This window comes from Drosophila sechellia, chromosome 3R (genome assembly GCF_004382195.2).
Source record: "Drosophila sechellia strain sech25 chromosome 3R, ASM438219v1, whole genome shotgun sequence".
Taxonomy (NCBI): Eukaryota; Metazoa; Arthropoda; class Insecta; order Diptera; family Drosophilidae; genus Drosophila; species Drosophila sechellia.
Window position 1 is genome coordinate 25,757,526 of NC_045952.1, and position 17,197 is coordinate 25,774,722.

Consider the following 17,197-nt stretch of genomic DNA (forward strand, 5'->3'; position numbering starts at 1 on the left):
GCGAGCTTGCGGTTCTCACAAACAAGTGCGGGATTTGAATGGGTATACTACAGATATAAATCGGGAAATACGCCAATTTTGGGCAATTAAAAACCATCTTGATTCATTGAAAGTATGTATGTATTTATATATAGACATGTACATGCACTTCGATCTTGCAGTTAAGGTGTACAGCATTTTACAATTCAACACTTACAACAACAGCGCGGCTAATTGTTAAGGTTCGCATCCTATGTACAGCCCACATGGTACACATTGTCTGGTCATCCATCGTCAATCTATGTACATACATACATGCACTTATCCGCATCCGCATCCGTTTATCCGGCCGGGCACCACATCGCTCTTGCCTTATCGCCTAAACAATCTAAGTAATGACTAAAGATGCCTGGTTGTCTGGCTTACGATCTTACCATCCTAAAACTAATGAAAATGTCTCGGGTGTCTACATGAGTGTGCGTGTGCGTGTGTGAGTGGGTGTTAAGTTTAGTTGTGTGTATTGCTGCTCGTATTTGTTGATTCCTAGATTAAGTTTAGTCAATCGAAAGTGAGATGTGCTTGGTTGGCGTTCACATTTTATACAAGGTCACCTCCATCAACGTTATCGCAACTGGAGACAATCGAAATAGGCGTACAAATAAGTTTAAAACAATTTATAATATAGCACAACTCTCGCTCCTAGGTTAGTCCTATTTGGTTTTGCCCGCAAACAAACATGTGCTAAGCACCAAGCCGAAGAATCGTCCTCCGGGTGTCATTGCAGGACAAGCCGTGCGCGTACACAATGATATAACTGCCTAACTAAACATTAAGTCGTTAGTAGCGCTATGTTGATTTCCTTGACCATCTTGACGCGGTGCAGCATCCGCTGCAGTGCGTCCTGCCCCAGAGCCTGCGTCGAATACCAAACCGGCGAGTCGGGCACACACGAGCGCTCCGGCTGCAGATAAAAGACATCGTTGCGGGTCTTCACGCTCTCCGGGCTGTTAAACAAACGTACGTACACGATTAGCAATCAATTCCATTAGGTGTTCAAGCATACTAACTAACCATTTGGAGAGATAAAATTCGTAAAGGCGGACGGGACAGCGCAGCGGATTCTCCTCATTCTCCTGCTGCTCGTAGACTTTCTTCTTCCGCGGATTGGCATCTGTTTGAAAAAAGGCAAGAAAGAGCTCAGTTTCTGTGCATCCCAAGCAATGTTGAGGACTTACCCAGACCCGCCTGCGGTGGATAGAATCGTAAGAGCACGTTTCGTGAGCCAGGAACTTTTGAATTCTGTGACGAGCGCTTCCAGTGCTTCATTATGTGCGAGAAGGATAACTGCATGTGCTCCTCCACGGTCTGAAAAGCCAAACGGAATTTAGAGCAGGTCAACAAACGCTGCATCATTTACTCCTACCGTCAGATTGAAGTGCTTGGTGTTAAAGAACATCAGCGTGCTCAGCAGAACATGCGGCGAATGGGCGCCCAGTTGCTTGCACTCCCACAAGTGCTCCTCCTCCACGCGAGTGACAATGTATTCTGTGAAGGTGTATAAAGATGCGATTACGCTGGAACTGGCTCATTTCAAGTTGATTCAACTTACGCGAATCGTTGTAAAGCACGGAGAACTTGCGCGCCACCTCGTCAAGGCACTCGGTAAACCGCTCGTAGTACGGATCATAGAATATGTTGTCTATGCGTCCATTCACATACAGATATTGCTGAATGCCTGAAGAAAGAGATTCGAATAAAATCAAATGGTACATATGTAAGCCCGGAGTAACTACATACCCAACACAAGGTAGTAGATGGTGTCCGGCGCGTATTCCGTCCCGTTGGGCTTGCGCACTTCCTTGACGAAGAGGCAAAGCGAGTAGTTCAACTCGTCGGCGGTCATTTGAAGCAGCTCCGTCTTGAAGGGCCGTCGGCGCATGGAGCTCTTCTCGATGTCTGCGTTCTTGGTCATCACCCACTGCTTCCATGCGTTCACCCCGAAAGTGTACTTCAGGAACATTTGGGCGTCGGGCTTCTCCTGCGGCTGCTGTGCCTGCTGGGACTGCTGCTGCAGGGCCGAGTGATCCATCTCGCCGCCGCGCTGCCTCTTCACCGGCGAGCGGCTATTGCGGTTGGGTGTGTCCATGACGACGCCTACGCCCCGCTTGCGTCCACGTGGTGTTCTGAAAGTAATACAATTGAAGTAAGTACATGAGTATTGATCTCTGATTGCCATCCCTCTTAACTCACCGCTGCGTGGCATCAAGCATGTGATGCTGCTGGTCGAGATGATGTACTCCCATTTGACCCATGCCGTCGTGACCCATCGGCGACTGGCTGCTGATCGTATTCGCCGTCATCGACGTTTCCAGATCCACCGTCGAGGTCTGGTGATGATTGTCGTAGTCGCCTGTGGCCATCTTGAGGGCTATCTGCAGCATATCGTCGCCGTAGGGATTATGTCCGGCTCCGCTGACGTCCACCACTTGCTGTTGTTGCTGCTGCTGGGCGACGGACTCGAGGGTGTTCTGGTACTGCAGATTGACCAGGCCCGGATCCGGCTTGATCTCGTTGTCCGAATCGGAGTCCGATTCGTGCTTCTCCTCTGCCACCATCTCGGCCATCATAAGCAACTCCGCCTCCAGCGGATCCTCTGGCATCTTGTCCTGTATCTTTTTGATCTCCTTAAGAATACCTTGCGCCGTGTTGCGCGTGGTGGGTATGAAAATAGGCACAGGGATTGGCAGCGGAATGGGCACTGGTACGGGGAACGGAGCCGAGTACATGTACATGGGTTGCGGCACGAAGATGGGCACCGGAACCGGGATGAGCACCTTGTTGGAGTAGTCCTTCTCCGTCTGGGTGGCGCAATCCCGCACATCCGGACTACACTGCTCGCCCTGGGTCACCGTTAAGGGCTTACAGCTTATGTTCACGTTTCGCACAGACTTGGGATATGGTGGCACTGTGATGATCTTGGTCTCCGTTACCGTAGCCGGCCCGAAGTCCATAGTCGTGGTAGTATTTCGCCTGCCTGGAATGCCCATGTGGGAGCTGCCGCCTGACATAGTGGGCGATGGTGAACGAGCCGCGTAGTCCACAACGTGCTTGCGTGGCCTTCCTCGCGGTGCTGGCGGATGGACACCCGGCATGGACAGCGGCGGGGATGAGGTTCCCGATTCCCGGGGACGTCCACGCTTCCGACGAACCGTTAGATTGCCAATCCGGGCTTCGGTTTCGCCGCTGGCGAGCGATTGCACCGTGGATATAACCGGTAGCATGGTGCCCGAGCCGGATTTCTTGCCTCCAACGCCACCTTTTCCAGTCTGCAATTACCGGGGGACATTAATTATATAAAACGTAGGTATGATAATTAATTAATTTACGTTATTTTTTATTTTAATGTGCATTGAATGAAATTAAGATTGCAATTGAAACTTGAATTGAAAGCCAAATTGAAGTAAATGGATTAATAATCAAGCGAGCAGGTAACTCCAAAAAACACTTCGTTTATGTTTAATATTTTAACACTTATTGCATGGCTACTATTAGTTTGTAAAATTAAAAAAAACACAGAGTGTATACCCTTTAAGTTTATAATTTAGTTTTTGACTCACGTGGGAGAGCTTCAGTTTGACACGTTTGGGCAGACCCGTGGGAAATGGTGCCGCGTTCTTGCTGCCCCGATTGGATTGCTGCTGGGACTTGGAGCTGCCGGGGCTGCTGCTGGGCGGCAGGTCGCTGTCCAGTGTGAGGGGAGCGCGGGCGAACTGATTCTGGAACTGCATCACACACTGGTAGGTGCAGAAGTTGCGCATGGAAGCATCCGACATGGTCAAATGATACTGGGGCGTATTGAAGTTGGAACAATTGTCGCATTTGGTCACCGCCCTGGCGGAGATGTTGCAGCTAACGCCGTGCATGGTCAGGCAGTTGATGGAGCAGGTGAGCGTCTCCTGATCGTGCGGCCCACCAATCTGGTAGATCATGTCAAAGTTGTACTTCTTCACCTTGCACCACTGGCAGGAGACGATGTGCCTGTTGACGATGATGTACACGTTGATGCAGACCCGAGAGCAGAAGACCTTCGGTGACTGCTGTTCGTTGTAGATGGTGTAGGACTCGGCGCTCCGCCGCTCAAAGTATTTGGAGCACATGGCGCACGGATCGGCGTTCACGTTGCTCACAAACTTAAAGGCCGAGAAGCAGGGATTCGAGCAGAAGTAGTGCTCTCTGTCCTCCAGCAGCATCTCCACCCTCACTGGTTTCTGGTTGTTGCACACACCGCAGACATCGGTGCGCAGTTTTCGTCGGGGATTGCACATGCTTTCGTAGCGACGGAGGCAGGGTTGCGAGCAGAAGTCCTTAAACTGATCCTTGTCACCCACCGGGGCGAGGAAGCCCTCCTGCCCGCCGCTGATGTCCTTCTGGCAGCAGGAGCACGTCTTTAGACCCTTCTTAAAGGTGTTAAGGCAGCCGGCGCAGCAGAACTGCCGCACATCGAAACCGAATCGCACGCAGTACTTGCCAAGCGCTATGGAGCTCACCTCCTGCTTGCAGGTCTCGCAGGTGGAGCCAATGGTGCGCTGATAGCTGCCCAGGCACACCTCATTGCAGAAGTCCATGGTCTCCCACATGAGCTGCTTCTCGTCCGTATTGATATCCGCCTCGCAGTCGGCGCAGCGCCTTCGAAAGCTTTCGATCCTGTCCAGGCGCGCCGTCTCTGCCTCCTCCACCGTCCGCGCCACCACGCTGCCGTCGGTCCGTTTGCTGGGCGAGTTTTGTGGTGGCTGTAGCGTTGTGGCCCCAATGTTGCGCACTCGAATCGAATGCCGCTTCAGCTTGAATTTCTCTGGCTCCTCAGCGTTGAGCAGATTGAAACAATCGTCATTGCAGATGTAGAAGCAGTCCTGGTCCTGCTTGATGAAGTACTTGCACCGCATCTTATCCTTGCATTGCAGGCAATCTTGCGTGTTGGCTGGAGTAGCTTCCTCCTCGACATCTTCGCCCTCGCCATCAGCGCTCGCCTCCGCTTCGTCGGCGCCTTCTTCTCGAACCACTTCCTCGACCAGGAACTTCTTGCGGCGTACAAAGTATTTGCCGGGTTGATCGTCTAGCAGGGCGTCGACACAGGCGGTGTCGCAGATGTACTCGAACCCTCTGGGAGCAGCAGGCTTTTGCCGAGCCTCCTCCTCCTCCTCCTCAGCGTTCTCCTCTGCCTTATCCTTTTCCTTCTCCTTATCATTTTCTTCTGTCTCCTCTAGACTCCTATACCGGAACCCACAATTCTTTTCATCGCCGCACTGTTTGCACTTCTGTACGCTGCCAACGATCCAACTAATGATGATTTTCGGCGTGGAACCAGGTTCACCCGCTCCAGCACTGGAGGATTCCTCGGCTGTTGGCTCGTCGGGATCGGGAACATCGCCACCGGCCTCCTCTTCGTTAGCTGCTGCATCTACTCCATCTGCTGGCAGGAAAAGGGGATTTACATTAGTTTAGGCACAAGCAACAGGTGGATCATTCAATTTCGTGTTGCAAATAATCATAGGCAACCACCATAAATGCGAATTCATAGATAAACTACAAACTAAGGGTCAAACTGAATTTTTTTTTTTCAAAAGCAATTATTCCGTATGCTCGAAGCCAATTTTGTAATAACAAACTAAATTTAAAGCAAGAATTAAAACAATAGAATGCAGTCGAATAAAGCAGTTAGTGAGTTTTGCCCAGGAATGAACCCAATCTGCTCACCTTCTGCAATGCCTGTTGCCGCCGACTTAGCTCCAGCTTGAGCATCTGCAGGCAAAATGGATAGAGTAGATGTGGGATAGGGCATTTCAAGTCTAAGTGTGGAGCACTTACCAGTTGGCGTGGTTGGGGATTCGTCGGTGGCGTCAACGGCAGCTGCACTGTCGTCTTCTGCATCGTCGGCGGCATCTGCAGGGGACTTTCCATCGTTATCGGGAGTCTTGGCTTGCCGCTCCTCGGCTTCCTCCTCTTCGGCGGCCTTCTCGGCGTTCTCGCGGGCCAGTTCCTTTTCAGCTTCAGTCACTTCCGTCTCTTGATCGTCGGGAATGAGGCAAACATCTGATTCCTCTGGCTCCAAAACATTTTCCACTGTGTCTGTAATGTAGATAGTTCATTCATTAAGTCTTTTCATAAACATGCATCAAAGAAGTACTAAGACTTACCATCCCCATGTTCGGCTTCACCGGTTTCCTCCGCATTTTCATCCACCTGCTCAGATTCCGCATCTCCTTCTGCATCCGGATCATCTTCATCGGCGGGCGCATCTTTCTCAGGATCGTGGCCATTGTCCTGTTCCTCTAGGCTTGTGTCCACCTCATCCCGGTCCTCCGGTGGCTCTGCATCCTCCGCTTGGTGTGAGTCTGCGCCTACGGACTGCATATCTACATCATCTGCCGCCTCTCGCTCCAGAGCTGCGTCGTCTTCTGCTTCCTGCTCAGCTTCACCTTCTGCATCCGCCTCGCCTTCCCCTTCATCCACATCCATTGCCTCCGGTGAAGCCTGACCCCCGTCGACAGCGTCTGCTTCGGCGGCAGCTGCCTCCACCTCCTCCGCAGTGGCCTGGAGGGCATCAGTCTCCTCCTCCGCCTCCTCTGGCTCTTCCTGTGGATCTACCCTGACGGCTTCTGTTTGTGGCTGCTCATCCTCACAGCCTTGAGGCTCCTCGTTGGGCGTTGGCTCCTCGGCAGGCTCCTCCACATCCACGGGATCCGCTGGTGTACTGGCCGCCTTATCCCGCGACTGGTTATCATCGGCGTCAAGTGATCCCTCGGAGATCTGTTCGAAGTCGTCATCCCCCTCCTTGGCAGCGTCGCCCGTTGGCGGTTTGCTTTCCTGCGCAGCTGCATCCTCCGCTGGCGGCGAGGCGGGCGTATCCAGAGTTTCACTGGCTGTCGCCGTAGTCTGTTCTCGATCTTGATCCTGTTGTTCGGCGCCGAACGAGTCCAAACTGGATATCTCCTCCATTTCGCTGCTTGATTTTTTAACCGACTTTCGCTATGCGTTTGTTTATATAGACATGAAAACTGCAACAAAAGGAAAACAAACAACAAATGGTTAGGGCTCTTCTATCGATAACATTCGCGGCGCGGCGGACTATCGGCTGGCCAGGGCCCCACACCATTGCCGCCTAAAATGTGTACACACACACGCACAGGCACACCGACGCACACAAACACACACCGAGCCCACGGTACAGTGCACGAAAAAACAAAACATGCGCCTCCAGAGAGAAAAAAAAGGGGGGAAAAAAAGGAGGAGTGTGTCTGTATGCGCCGCTCTGCCAGGCAATTAATATTACTGCACTTGCATTATCTTTTTTGGCCGCGTTGCATGGGCGGCTTTTCCGTACTTTTTTTGCTGCCTTGCCGTACGGTACTTCGATAATCCGCAATCCGAGCGCCGACTTTTTTTTTCGGACAGCACGAGTTTGTTGTGGTGAGCGCGTCTCCACAGGCGAATTAACTGCCTTTCACCGCTGCGCGTGCGGGCACATCATTAACGGTCGGTTCACGGTACGCGCAAAACTTTTCATCAATTACCAAACACCTTTTTGCACTGTGCAATTTTTCGCTTTCTGGCCACTGTGTGAATTTTCGGCTTTATGCGAGTAAAATGGCGCACCAGTGTACCAAATGCGGCCCTCGCATAACGCGTTCGCTTCTTGGCTGGTATCTGCCGGAAAATACCGAAAATGGCGCATTCGAAAATACCGTCGTGGGTGGTGCAACCGGTTGGCAGCACTGCCCGTTTAACTTTTTGAAAAATGCGTCTATAATTTTGGTCGCTTTTGTTCAATAGGAAATTATTGAAAATTATAACATAGTCAGCTGTTTCAAGCTTCTCCTTAGATGAGCTTCCAGTTTGCCATATGCAAAAGATACGCAATACAAAGCTTTTGAGAGCTAATATTTTATTGCATTATTTTCAAAAATTGTTTGGTTTTATGCGCGAAGCTTTGGGGGTTCCACTTAGTTTTCTAGTTTTGATTGATGAATCCTTCGGCATCCAGTAGAACATTGGGGAAATACTTAATAATCTTGGTGAAGTGCGAAAATTTTTGCGTGTTGGCGAATGTAATCTCATTCATCTCCTGGTACTGCTTCAAAATATTGATGAGCTCATCTGGAGGCACTGCATCCGTCACCAGCCAGTGCTGGATGGCGTAGTTTAGGGCATAGACCGGGAGTTTCATCAAACTGGGTTCCTGGATCAAAGATGCGCCTTCCTCTATGATTTTCTAAAAGATAACTAAGTTAGTAAGACTCCATATTGTATTCCAATCTACTCACCTCGATGCAAACGCGCTCCACATCGATGATGTTATGCCGGAATGCCAGGTCGAAGGCCGGGAAGATGTCATCCAGAGGCCATTCCTGCTCCTTCAGTTTCTCGGCAAAGGACCGGAGGAGCTCCGGCATGTTGTAGGCGCAGGACAGGATGAATATATCCCCCACCAGCTTCAGCTGGACCAGCGGCGAGGTCACCTCGAAGGTGTATATGAACTCCAGGAAGATCTCCACGCTCTCGGGCGAAACCCCATTTATCTGAAGTACGCCGTTCCAGTCTTTGTTCTGGTACACGTCCTGCTCCAGTTTGTCGGAGGCGGTGGCCAGGAAGATCCGATGGCAGCCAAACTTCTTGTAGCAGACACTGACCGCCGGCTCATCGGATTGAGGGCAGTTGCTCAGGACGTGCACCTGGCAATCGGCATCGGCTCCACTGCGAAAGTATTCCAGTCGGCGGTTTCTACTTGTCGCGCGCTTGGATCCATCATTTGAAGAACCCAATGGGAAATCCTCCTCAACATTCGATGCAGCTGTCGTTCTGGGCACCACGAGTTCCGGTCCCAAGCTGGAACTGCGCACTGGTTTCAAGTTCTGGATCCCTCCCTGGGCGTCCGCCTCATCCTCCTCCTCCAGGTCTGCCCACCGATTGGTGCTTCCCTGGTGGGCTTTGCCGGCGGCCTCCTTCTCAGAGTCTGACATTCCTGCCAGGGAAACCCCAATTTCGAATTCCAAATTTTGTGCTATGTAAGAGCAAAGCCCCCAAAAAATCCCCAGTCACTATGAACTGCAAGCTACGTCGCCTGGACCTGTTGCGAAATGGCCAAAAGTCGGACTGCGAGCTCCATGTTTCGCAACCGGACAAGTTGAAGGAGGGCAAGCGTTGTCCATGCATCTTCCGCTGCCACCAGGTGATGCTCATCTCCGCCTCCGCGGAGTTCGAGCGCCTGATCAGGGATCCCGAGTTCCAGAAGAACAAGCGAGTGATCAGCGTGGACGACGCCTCTCCCACCGCCTACGAGGCGCTGCTCCTCTACATCTACACGTACGAGGTGTGCAATGCGTTGACCATTGACATGTGCGGTGACCTCATGCTGCTGGCCGAGCGCTACGAGATGCTGGACTTCATCGACTGCTACATCGACAAGCTGGCCCACCAGGAATGGCCCATGGAGGTGGTTCTGCAGGTCTTCCACCTGGCCAGCGAGCACCACCATCCGGCACTGATGGATCTCGTGGCGAAAGTATGAATTTCCACACTTTTATCTCGCTTAATCCCCATGCCTTTCCAGAAAATCCTCCCTGTAGCCACCCAGGTGCTCGAGGACAACTCGTTCCTCAAGCTGAGTGTAAAGGAGCTGAAGGCTCTGATGATAATCCTGAAAAAGGATGGAGATCTCTCCGATCACGAGCTGCTGACCTCGCTGAAGAACTACCAGGAGGTGAACAACCTGCGCTACGAGAACATGGAGCAGTTCCAGCAGCTCGTTGAGGTGACCCAGTTGTTCGGCCACGTTCTCTTCGAAGTGGATGGCACCATAGTTGTGCCCGAAGAACCCGAACCTTCGCCGGAGGAATAGGTAGGAGTTTGTTTACCCAAGAAAATAGTCAGGATGGTGTACATATCTAGAGGGATCATTTATTGGATAGGGATCGAAAAACAAACAAATCGAATTCATATCGGCTTAAAGAATAAATACTACCTATAAACATAATACCCGAAGGGGCCGAGGCCGGTGCAACAAAATAATCTTATAAATCAATCAACGGAAGCGGTATGCCTGGTATCGTAGGAGTCCTAGGAGGACGTGCGCAAGGGCGTGCGCACTTCCAGCGGCACCATCTCCACATCGCCGTCGGATTCACAATCGCCATCGCCATCGGCGTCCTCGTCAATGACCAGGGAGCTCGGCTTAACGCTGAGAAAGTCATCGCTGTCAAGCATCTCGTCTTCGTCGTCCTCGTCGTCCGCGCTCTCGGAGAGCTCCAGGTCGTGGTCCGCCTTGTAGCCGTTGCTCTGGGACTGCTCCGGCAGCTGCTTTATCGCAGGAACAGGTGTATTCATCTCCCTCAGAATCGGATCAGCAGTATTGCTATCCAGTTCGATGTTATTGGAATCAAACTTGCAGATGACCGCGATACGCAGATTCAGAATCAGGGAGTAGAGCTTCACGGCCGGGCCCACTTTGAGTTTCAGGTACTTTTCCAACTCCTTGCGCCCCAGCATCAGCAACGCCTTGCCGTCGATGTCCTGCTCGAAGATCAGCTTGGCAATGTCAGTGGAATCCAGGGCACGCTCTAAGTACTCGCACACATCCCAGCTGGTCCAGTGGAGCGGATTGGTTCGCAAGTCGTCCAATTGGAAGCCGCTGTTGAGCTGCCAGAGGCGATAGTTTGGCAGGAACTGTGGTCCGTAGTCCTTCACAAAGGATCTGGCTATGGCCAGGGAGCGTTCATCCGGCACCTGCTCCGCATCCTCCTGCTTCTGCTTTTTCACAACCTTCTCCTCACATGGAGGCGTCTTTCGCTTGGCTTGCACCTTTTCCGCGACCTTCGGCTGGACAATCTCTAGCTGGGAGTCCTCCTTAATTGCTTGCTTGGCCTCCGAACTGGCTCGCTTTGCTTTCTTCGCCCATCCACGTCTGATATTCTCGGGCGCCACACGCGGCGGCTTCACCGTCTTGGAGCGCCACTGACGCCAATTCTCCGGCGCATACGGACAGCATTCCCGCAAAGCATGGACGTTGAGGTTGAAGCGCTTGGCGTTGCCAAAGCCCCGACATCCCTCCACATCGCAGGGCATCACGGACTTGGGCTGAAGATAGCCAGGCGGTGTTTCCAGTTCGTGCGAGGTGGCCTCGCACCAGCCGATGGGGTGCAGATCGGGACTGTCGTCCTCCAGCCAGAAGTAGTACTCCGTGGGCCAGCAGTCCAGGTGCAGCTGAACCCGGTAGCCCTTCCGCATCACCACTGTGGCCGGACGAATCAGGCAGGGATTACGCTGGTCCACCACCTCCAGTTTCATGCGTTCCTGGTACTCCATTGGCTGGCGTGGTGTGAACAGCTCCTTGGAGGCGGCCATTCCACCAACCTCTGATATGTAGTCATCCCAAATGAAGACAGACCTCTGGTAGTTCGGCGGAACGATCAACTGCTGGCGTCCCTCGTGCCAGCCGCAGGGATGGATGTACGGTGAGGTGATGTGTACCCACAGGTCGTAGCAGTCATCCCAGCCGTCGAAGTGGACTCGAATGCGCTCGTCCAGAATATCCGTCACTGTGGCCACACAAATCTTTCCCGTGTCGTTCAGGTCCTCCGCCTCGAGATGCATGCCCACAGCAAAGCCGTTGCGCACATCCATCTGCTGCTGCATATTCAGATGACCAAAGAGCGCCCGCGGAGCTGCCTTGCAGCCCGTTTTCACCAAATAGCGGCTCCAACTGAACCGCTCCGAGTTGTAGTCCTTGGGCGCCTGCAGAACGCGTGCTGTCTCGTCACACCAGCCTGGCGGAAAGATGTCCTGCGAGTCGGCGTTCACCCAGAAGTCGTACATGGAGGAGTAGCCGTCGAAGCTTAGCTTCAGCCGATAGCCACGAACCTCGACAATGCTGCAGACACAGAAGAGCGAGCAGTTCTCCGGATCGATGGCCTCCAGCTTCATGCCGAACTCGAAGCAGTTGGGACTGATGGGGAACGGATTGAGGAACAGGTGGATGGGCGCTGCCACATCCTTGCCCTTTGACTTGAGGTACTCGCTCCAGCGGAATTGCTTTCTGGGCTTATCCTTTTGACGTTGCTGCAGCTGTTCCTGTATGGCAGACAGAGATTTGTGGGGTTTGTAGCTGGTTTGCTGCTTTTGTGGCAAATCTGGCGCTGTTCCAGCTGTTTGCTCTAGTTGGGTACGGCTTATCTTGCTCTCCTTCTGCGTACTCTGCGGCAGACGACGCTTCTGCGATCGACGCACACAGTTAACGGAGCAGAAATCTGTGGTAGAAAATAATATATAATATATATAGAGTTTAGGGATTTGGAAGCTGCTCTCTTTACTCACGTGGTGCCAGGAAGTCGGCGGCGGGTCCGTGGCAATTGCAACGCTGGCACAAGTATAGCAGCGGGTGGATGCAGCCCGAGGGCCTGCGGCCGGGACGATCATACAGAGGCCGCTCGAAGTATGAAGCTGGACCCTGGCGTGGCGGGCAGCGTTCGTTTATCTGCAGAAAATTAAACTCATTCAGCTCGAACCGGACGGTGGAGTTCTGCAGGTTGGCCGGCTGCTGGCCGCGCCATTTCAGCATGTTCAGGTTCTGAATCATGCTCTTTTTAAAGTCATTGGTCTTGCTGCCAGGAGGTGGGTACGCATCATGGTCGTTGGCTTTCTTGCTATTCCTTGCAGGTGGACTTGATGGCTTCGGATCGGCGAGTTTGGGCGGCGGCGACGTTTCCGATGCGTAAGAGCCGCAAGAGGATGAGGCGGAGGACTTGGGCGGAGTATGGGGCACCTGCTCATCGCAGCGCAACGAGCGCTCAAAGTCCTCCCTGCTCAGTGGCAGAGATTCCGCCTTGATGATGCTCATGCCAGGCAGCCGGCTGAGTTCCTTCTCGGTTTTCCTGGCCGGCACCTCCTCCACATCGCTGTTGGACGAACTGTCGCTGGAACTAGAAGAGATTGTCGTCACGGAGGAGTTCTTCCTCACGGCCTTCTTCTTGGCCGTACTGGTGGTGGTGGAAATGGTTATCCCTGCGGGCAGAATGGGCATGGTGATCTGCTTCTGCTTCGGCGTCTCCTTTTCCAGCTTCTGCTTCGGCGTCTCCTTCGTCGGCTTCTGCTGCTCTTCCTCGCTCTCATCATCATCTTCAATGGTGATGGTCTCGATTGGCGCATTGGGCTGCTCGATCACATCCACCTCCTTGGCCATAATGGCCACCGAGTGACGTCGCTCGTTGTTGGCCACTAACGAAGTGGGATGGTTGGACACAAAGGACTTCGAGCGCTTCAGTTTGGGCAATTCCTTGGGCCCAGATGGCAGGCGTTGAGTGATTTCCTTGACCACTGGTGGTTTGTCCATTGCCTTCTGTTTCTGCTCCTTGGCAGGCCCCTTTTTCTCCTTGGCTGGCCCATTTACGGAAATCTCCAAAGGTTTAGGAGTTGGTTTGGGTGTTGTCTTGATTGAGGGCTTTGCAGTGGGCTTAACGTCGACTTTCTCTGGAGCTGTAACAACAGGCGCCACTGCCGGCACAATGGGCGATTCCTGGTTGGGCAGCGGCACTGTCTTGATGGCCGCGGGCTTCGCCTTAATCAGACTCATTTTGTTATTATTAGTGGTCGGCTCCTCCGTGCCAATGGGCATCGCCGCTTTGGGTGCCACAACTGGCTTTAGTTGGCTGGCACTAGTATTCAGTTTGTTGTTGTTCTGGGTGCTCCTGGTCTTATCCTCGCCACTGGAGTTCGGCGATGTCAGAAGTTTCTTCACATTATTCGCCTTGCCGAGAACGAGTGCATTCGGATTGCTCTTGACCTGGCTGAACTTTAGGCGCAGCTTGTCCACCGCCACCTTGCTGAGTATGAGTGGAGCACGTGGCTTGAGGGGATTGGCCAGCAGGGAGACCTGCGCACCCGGACCCGTGCTGGGAATCTGGACAGGTGCCGCTGTACGGTTGCATCCAAATGGAGAGCAGAAAAGCAGAAAGATAAAGACACGAATTAGCTTTGAGTTTTCTTTAATTAGTCACCCGAAGGCAATCCGATTGGATCCTCCATTGAACCCGAACCCGAACCCGATCACCGCACCGCCGCACCTCCACCGCACCGATCGACTTCGCTCTGGCACTGCTGATCCAAAATCTTCTCCTCTTATTGCAGCTGCAAAAACCTGATCGTCATCATCAGTGTCGCTTTGCTGGTGCTGCTGTTGTTGTTGCTGTTTTCGCTGGCACCCCGCCTTTTGCATACTGCTACTGATAAAGCCAGCATATATACATCATATATATTGGAAATAGCAATAAGTTCTTCGAGTTGCTTCTCCGATTTGTACCGCCCCAGCCATGAAACATGGCAACCACCCAATTCGATGCTTGGAACATATTTTCCGAAAATGGCACACGCACACAAACCCTATTAAATTGGTGTTATGAAATGTGCAGCAGTCGAACAACAACTAAAAACTAAACCCGCAGAGCGATGTGAACAACGAAAGTAAACTATAAAGATTGCCCCGCACCCCACACACACACACTCGCGCGAGCACACACACACACATCTGCAAGAGTGTTTCCCATTTTCCGACTGGCCTCGGATCTGGGGATCTGTTCTTCCTCTTCCTCTCAGACTGGAGAAACCGACTTGTAACTCATAACTTACATAACTCGGAAGAAGGGGAAACCGAAACCCTACACTCACCCGTTTGTATTTTCGGTGGAACGGCCGTTTTGCCCACGAGCGTTAAAGGTGCTCCTCCAGTTCCGCCTCCCACGGCGACTGCTGCAGCCGATCCTCCTGGCTGGATGGGCTTCTTGCTGGTGTCAACGGTAAGGCTGTTCTTGTGCATAGGTGTTCCGGAGCGTATGACCACCGGTTGGGCATTGGATGCACCTCCGCCGAGCAGCGTGGTCTTGCGATTGGGGGCCAGTATGGCCACCAACGGTTGGCTGGAATTAATGGGCGATGGCAACAGCTGGAACAGGGGAGCTTCTGTTGATCCGGCAGTGGCACCAGTTCCAGCGGATTTTATGGAATTTGGCACTATGTTGACCGTCTTCAGTTTAGTTTTCATTGGCTGGACATTGCTGATGGTGATGTTGCAGGTCTTGTTGCCGCCCATGGGTGCGAGGGGCAGGAAGCGCAGCTCCTCCTTGCGCGGAGCCAGTGTGAGGAGGCTGTTGGGATTTGGATTTCCGCCGGAGGCGCAGGCAACACCATTGCCATTCACAGTAGATGGAGAGATGGCTCCTCCATTCGCTGGCGACATGGACAATGATATATTGCGCTGGAGCTGCTTGGCCTCCGCACTGGCCATCGACAATGGCAGCATTTTGAATCGTTTAGGCTTAGAGCTATGGATTTGTGTTTCTTATTTTTTACCAGCGGAAATCGAATTTATATTCTAGTCTTTACAATGTTTGTACGTTGAGGCGCACAAAAGTTTTTGGCATTTTACACTCTGCACCGGCTTTAGTATTTTTTTGTATTCCCCCTTTTCACAAAACTATTTGGCAATTTGTAATGTTATGGATGGACCGATTTGTGCTTTATATATGTATATTCTTCGATCACTTTTGTTTTAATCGAAATCGCAGAAATTTTTAAGTTTTTGAATTAATGTTATTGTTTCGCGCGTTTCCTTGTTCGTGTTTCTCGGTTCTGATAATATACCAACAGGTATTTAAGTGCGCAGATTGCGAATTAGTTTTAAATATTTACGGTTACTTGGGTTTGTTATTACCTGGAAAAGGTTAAGTTGGATTTAGTTTTGGGTGCAATAAAAGGGTTTTAAAGCTGCAAAAGCATGGTAATCAGAAAATATCTATCCGGTAGCAGTTGATTTGCAACTTGTATGCATATATGCTGTTGAATGCCAATCACCATCTGGCCCAATAAAAGGGGAAATATTTAGCAGCTAAAAGTTATTAGTTACTATACCTGTGTTATTCTCTTTCCTTAATATTTCTGTTTATCGCGCTTACTTTTTCTTTTATATCTTTTACAATTTACCCGCGGCCATTGGGCAAAACCCCGTTGCCCTGGTACGGCCACACTGCACGTATATTGAATTTTGATACCATTTTTAGTTATGCTGCCCAAAGATTTATGTTATCTCAAAAACTACCTGACCCTATAAATAGCTCCTTGGGGCTTTGAATCCCACCTCATGACCACATATACAAGCCCTTGATGGCCAAACCGATCCGATCTCCCAGTCCCATGTTACGTAGCAGCCCACCCAATGTCACAATAACAGAAACCCCTTATCTTGGTTCGAAAGGAATTTGGACAAGAGCCCATGGAATGCTTCTACATTTTTCACTTTCAGCGAGTCTACAGGTTCCGCTGCCAGGATCCAACTGTTGACTTACCCGCACGCGATTCGTTTTTGCCCGCGGAGCGAAATGAAATGTACAGCCGCGGAGGAGGCGGAAACCAGGATATCGAGATGCTGTTGGCTTGCCGGACACGGCTGGAATGATAGAAGTTCAGAAAGTCAGGTCGCGAGTGTCGAAAGGTGGGCCAGGATATGTAGGCTTACCTGCTTTATCCGTATGAAGTGCAGTTTGTTGCTGCGAGGGTGTTAATGCTCGTTCGACCTCGTCAATGCAGGCGTATAAACGAATGGCCAACAAAATCGGGCGGAAAATCTTAACAATTTAAGCACATTTTTCACCAGGTAAGCAAACTAAGGCAGCTCAAAACATTACGCACTGCCAGCGAAACGGAAGCGTTCTGTCGTTCAACAATATTAAAAACTGCAAAAGCATGTGTGTATTTTAATTTCTATGATCGAACGGCTCAGGTGGCAACTCTGTTCGTTGAATTTTGGGCGCCTGTTGTCGGTTATTTTGAAAAGGCGGAAATAAAATGGTCAATAAACGCGGACTTTCATGTTTGGTGTAAACTATTTTATAAATACGCTACTTAAAAGCCTTAAATTCTTAAATAAATATCAAACAACGGCTTTACGTGTGCTTAAAATTATAAAAAACTGAAGAGGAAAATTTTTGCAATATCCAGCACAGCTGCTTACCTTCTCGGAACACTTTTAACGAAAAAAGTTTATCCTTTGAATAGTTGTAGATATTTAAAACTGCACATTAACTTAGTAACTTTATCTAAAATATTGGTTAACAGATTACAAAATACAGCTTCTTCTTCTTCTCCTTAAACTTCTACTAGTACTGGAAAACGCCGCACA

General features: G+C 51.2%; 4 protein-coding genes across 8 annotated transcripts; 1 reads left to right on the forward strand and 3 right to left on the reverse strand.

Annotated features, from left to right (window-relative positions):
• Positions 1-102: 102 nt before the first annotated feature.
• LOC6617163 lies at positions 103-7,631 on the reverse strand. Of its 5 annotated transcripts, none has more exons than XM_032721885.1 (12): positions 7,361-7,631; positions 6,174-7,034; positions 5,845-6,105; positions 5,734-5,778; positions 3,597-5,449; positions 2,230-3,305; positions 1,777-2,162; positions 1,589-1,714; positions 1,403-1,524; positions 1,215-1,344; positions 1,051-1,150; positions 103-983 (listed from the first exon to the last, which is right to left on the reverse strand). In XM_032721885.1, the coding sequence occupies exons 2-12, from the start codon at positions 6,973-6,975 to the stop codon at positions 809-811; spliced, it is 5,076 nt and encodes a 1,691-aa protein (XP_032577776.1). In that variant the 5' UTR covers positions 6,976-7,034; positions 7,361-7,631; the 3' UTR covers positions 103-808. The 5 variants fall into 5 exon arrangements, with proteins under 5 accessions (XP_032577776.1, XP_032577777.1, XP_002041490.2 ...); XM_032721886.1 differs by having other exon boundaries at positions 3,597-5,446; positions 7,319-7,631; XM_002041454.2 differs by having other exon boundaries at positions 7,319-7,631.
• A 356-nt stretch (positions 7,632-7,987) lies between these two features.
• On the reverse strand, positions 7,988-8,782 carry LOC6617164. Its single transcript, XM_032723023.1, has 3 exons — positions 8,762-8,782; positions 8,301-8,708; positions 7,988-8,248 (listed from the first exon to the last, which is right to left on the reverse strand). The coding sequence occupies exons 1-3, from the start codon at positions 8,780-8,782 to the stop codon at positions 7,988-7,990; spliced, it is 690 nt and encodes a 229-aa protein (XP_032578914.1).
• LOC6617165 lies at positions 8,738-10,009 on the forward strand. The gene is made up of 2 exons (XM_002041456.2): positions 8,738-9,538; positions 9,587-10,009. The coding sequence occupies exons 1-2, from the start codon at positions 8,798-8,800 to the stop codon at positions 9,872-9,874; spliced, it is 1,029 nt and encodes a 342-aa protein (XP_002041492.2). The 5' UTR covers positions 8,738-8,797; the 3' UTR covers positions 9,875-10,009.
• Positions 9,914-16,724, reverse strand: LOC6617166. Its single transcript, XM_002041457.2, has 5 exons — positions 16,535-16,724; positions 16,365-16,465; positions 14,692-15,733; positions 12,346-13,941; positions 9,914-12,278 (listed from the first exon to the last, which is right to left on the reverse strand). The coding sequence occupies exons 3-5, from the start codon at positions 15,320-15,322 to the stop codon at positions 10,093-10,095; spliced, it is 4,413 nt and encodes a 1,470-aa protein (XP_002041493.1). The 5' UTR covers positions 15,323-15,733; positions 16,365-16,465; positions 16,535-16,724; the 3' UTR covers positions 9,914-10,092.
• Positions 16,725-17,197: the final 473 nt, after the last annotated feature.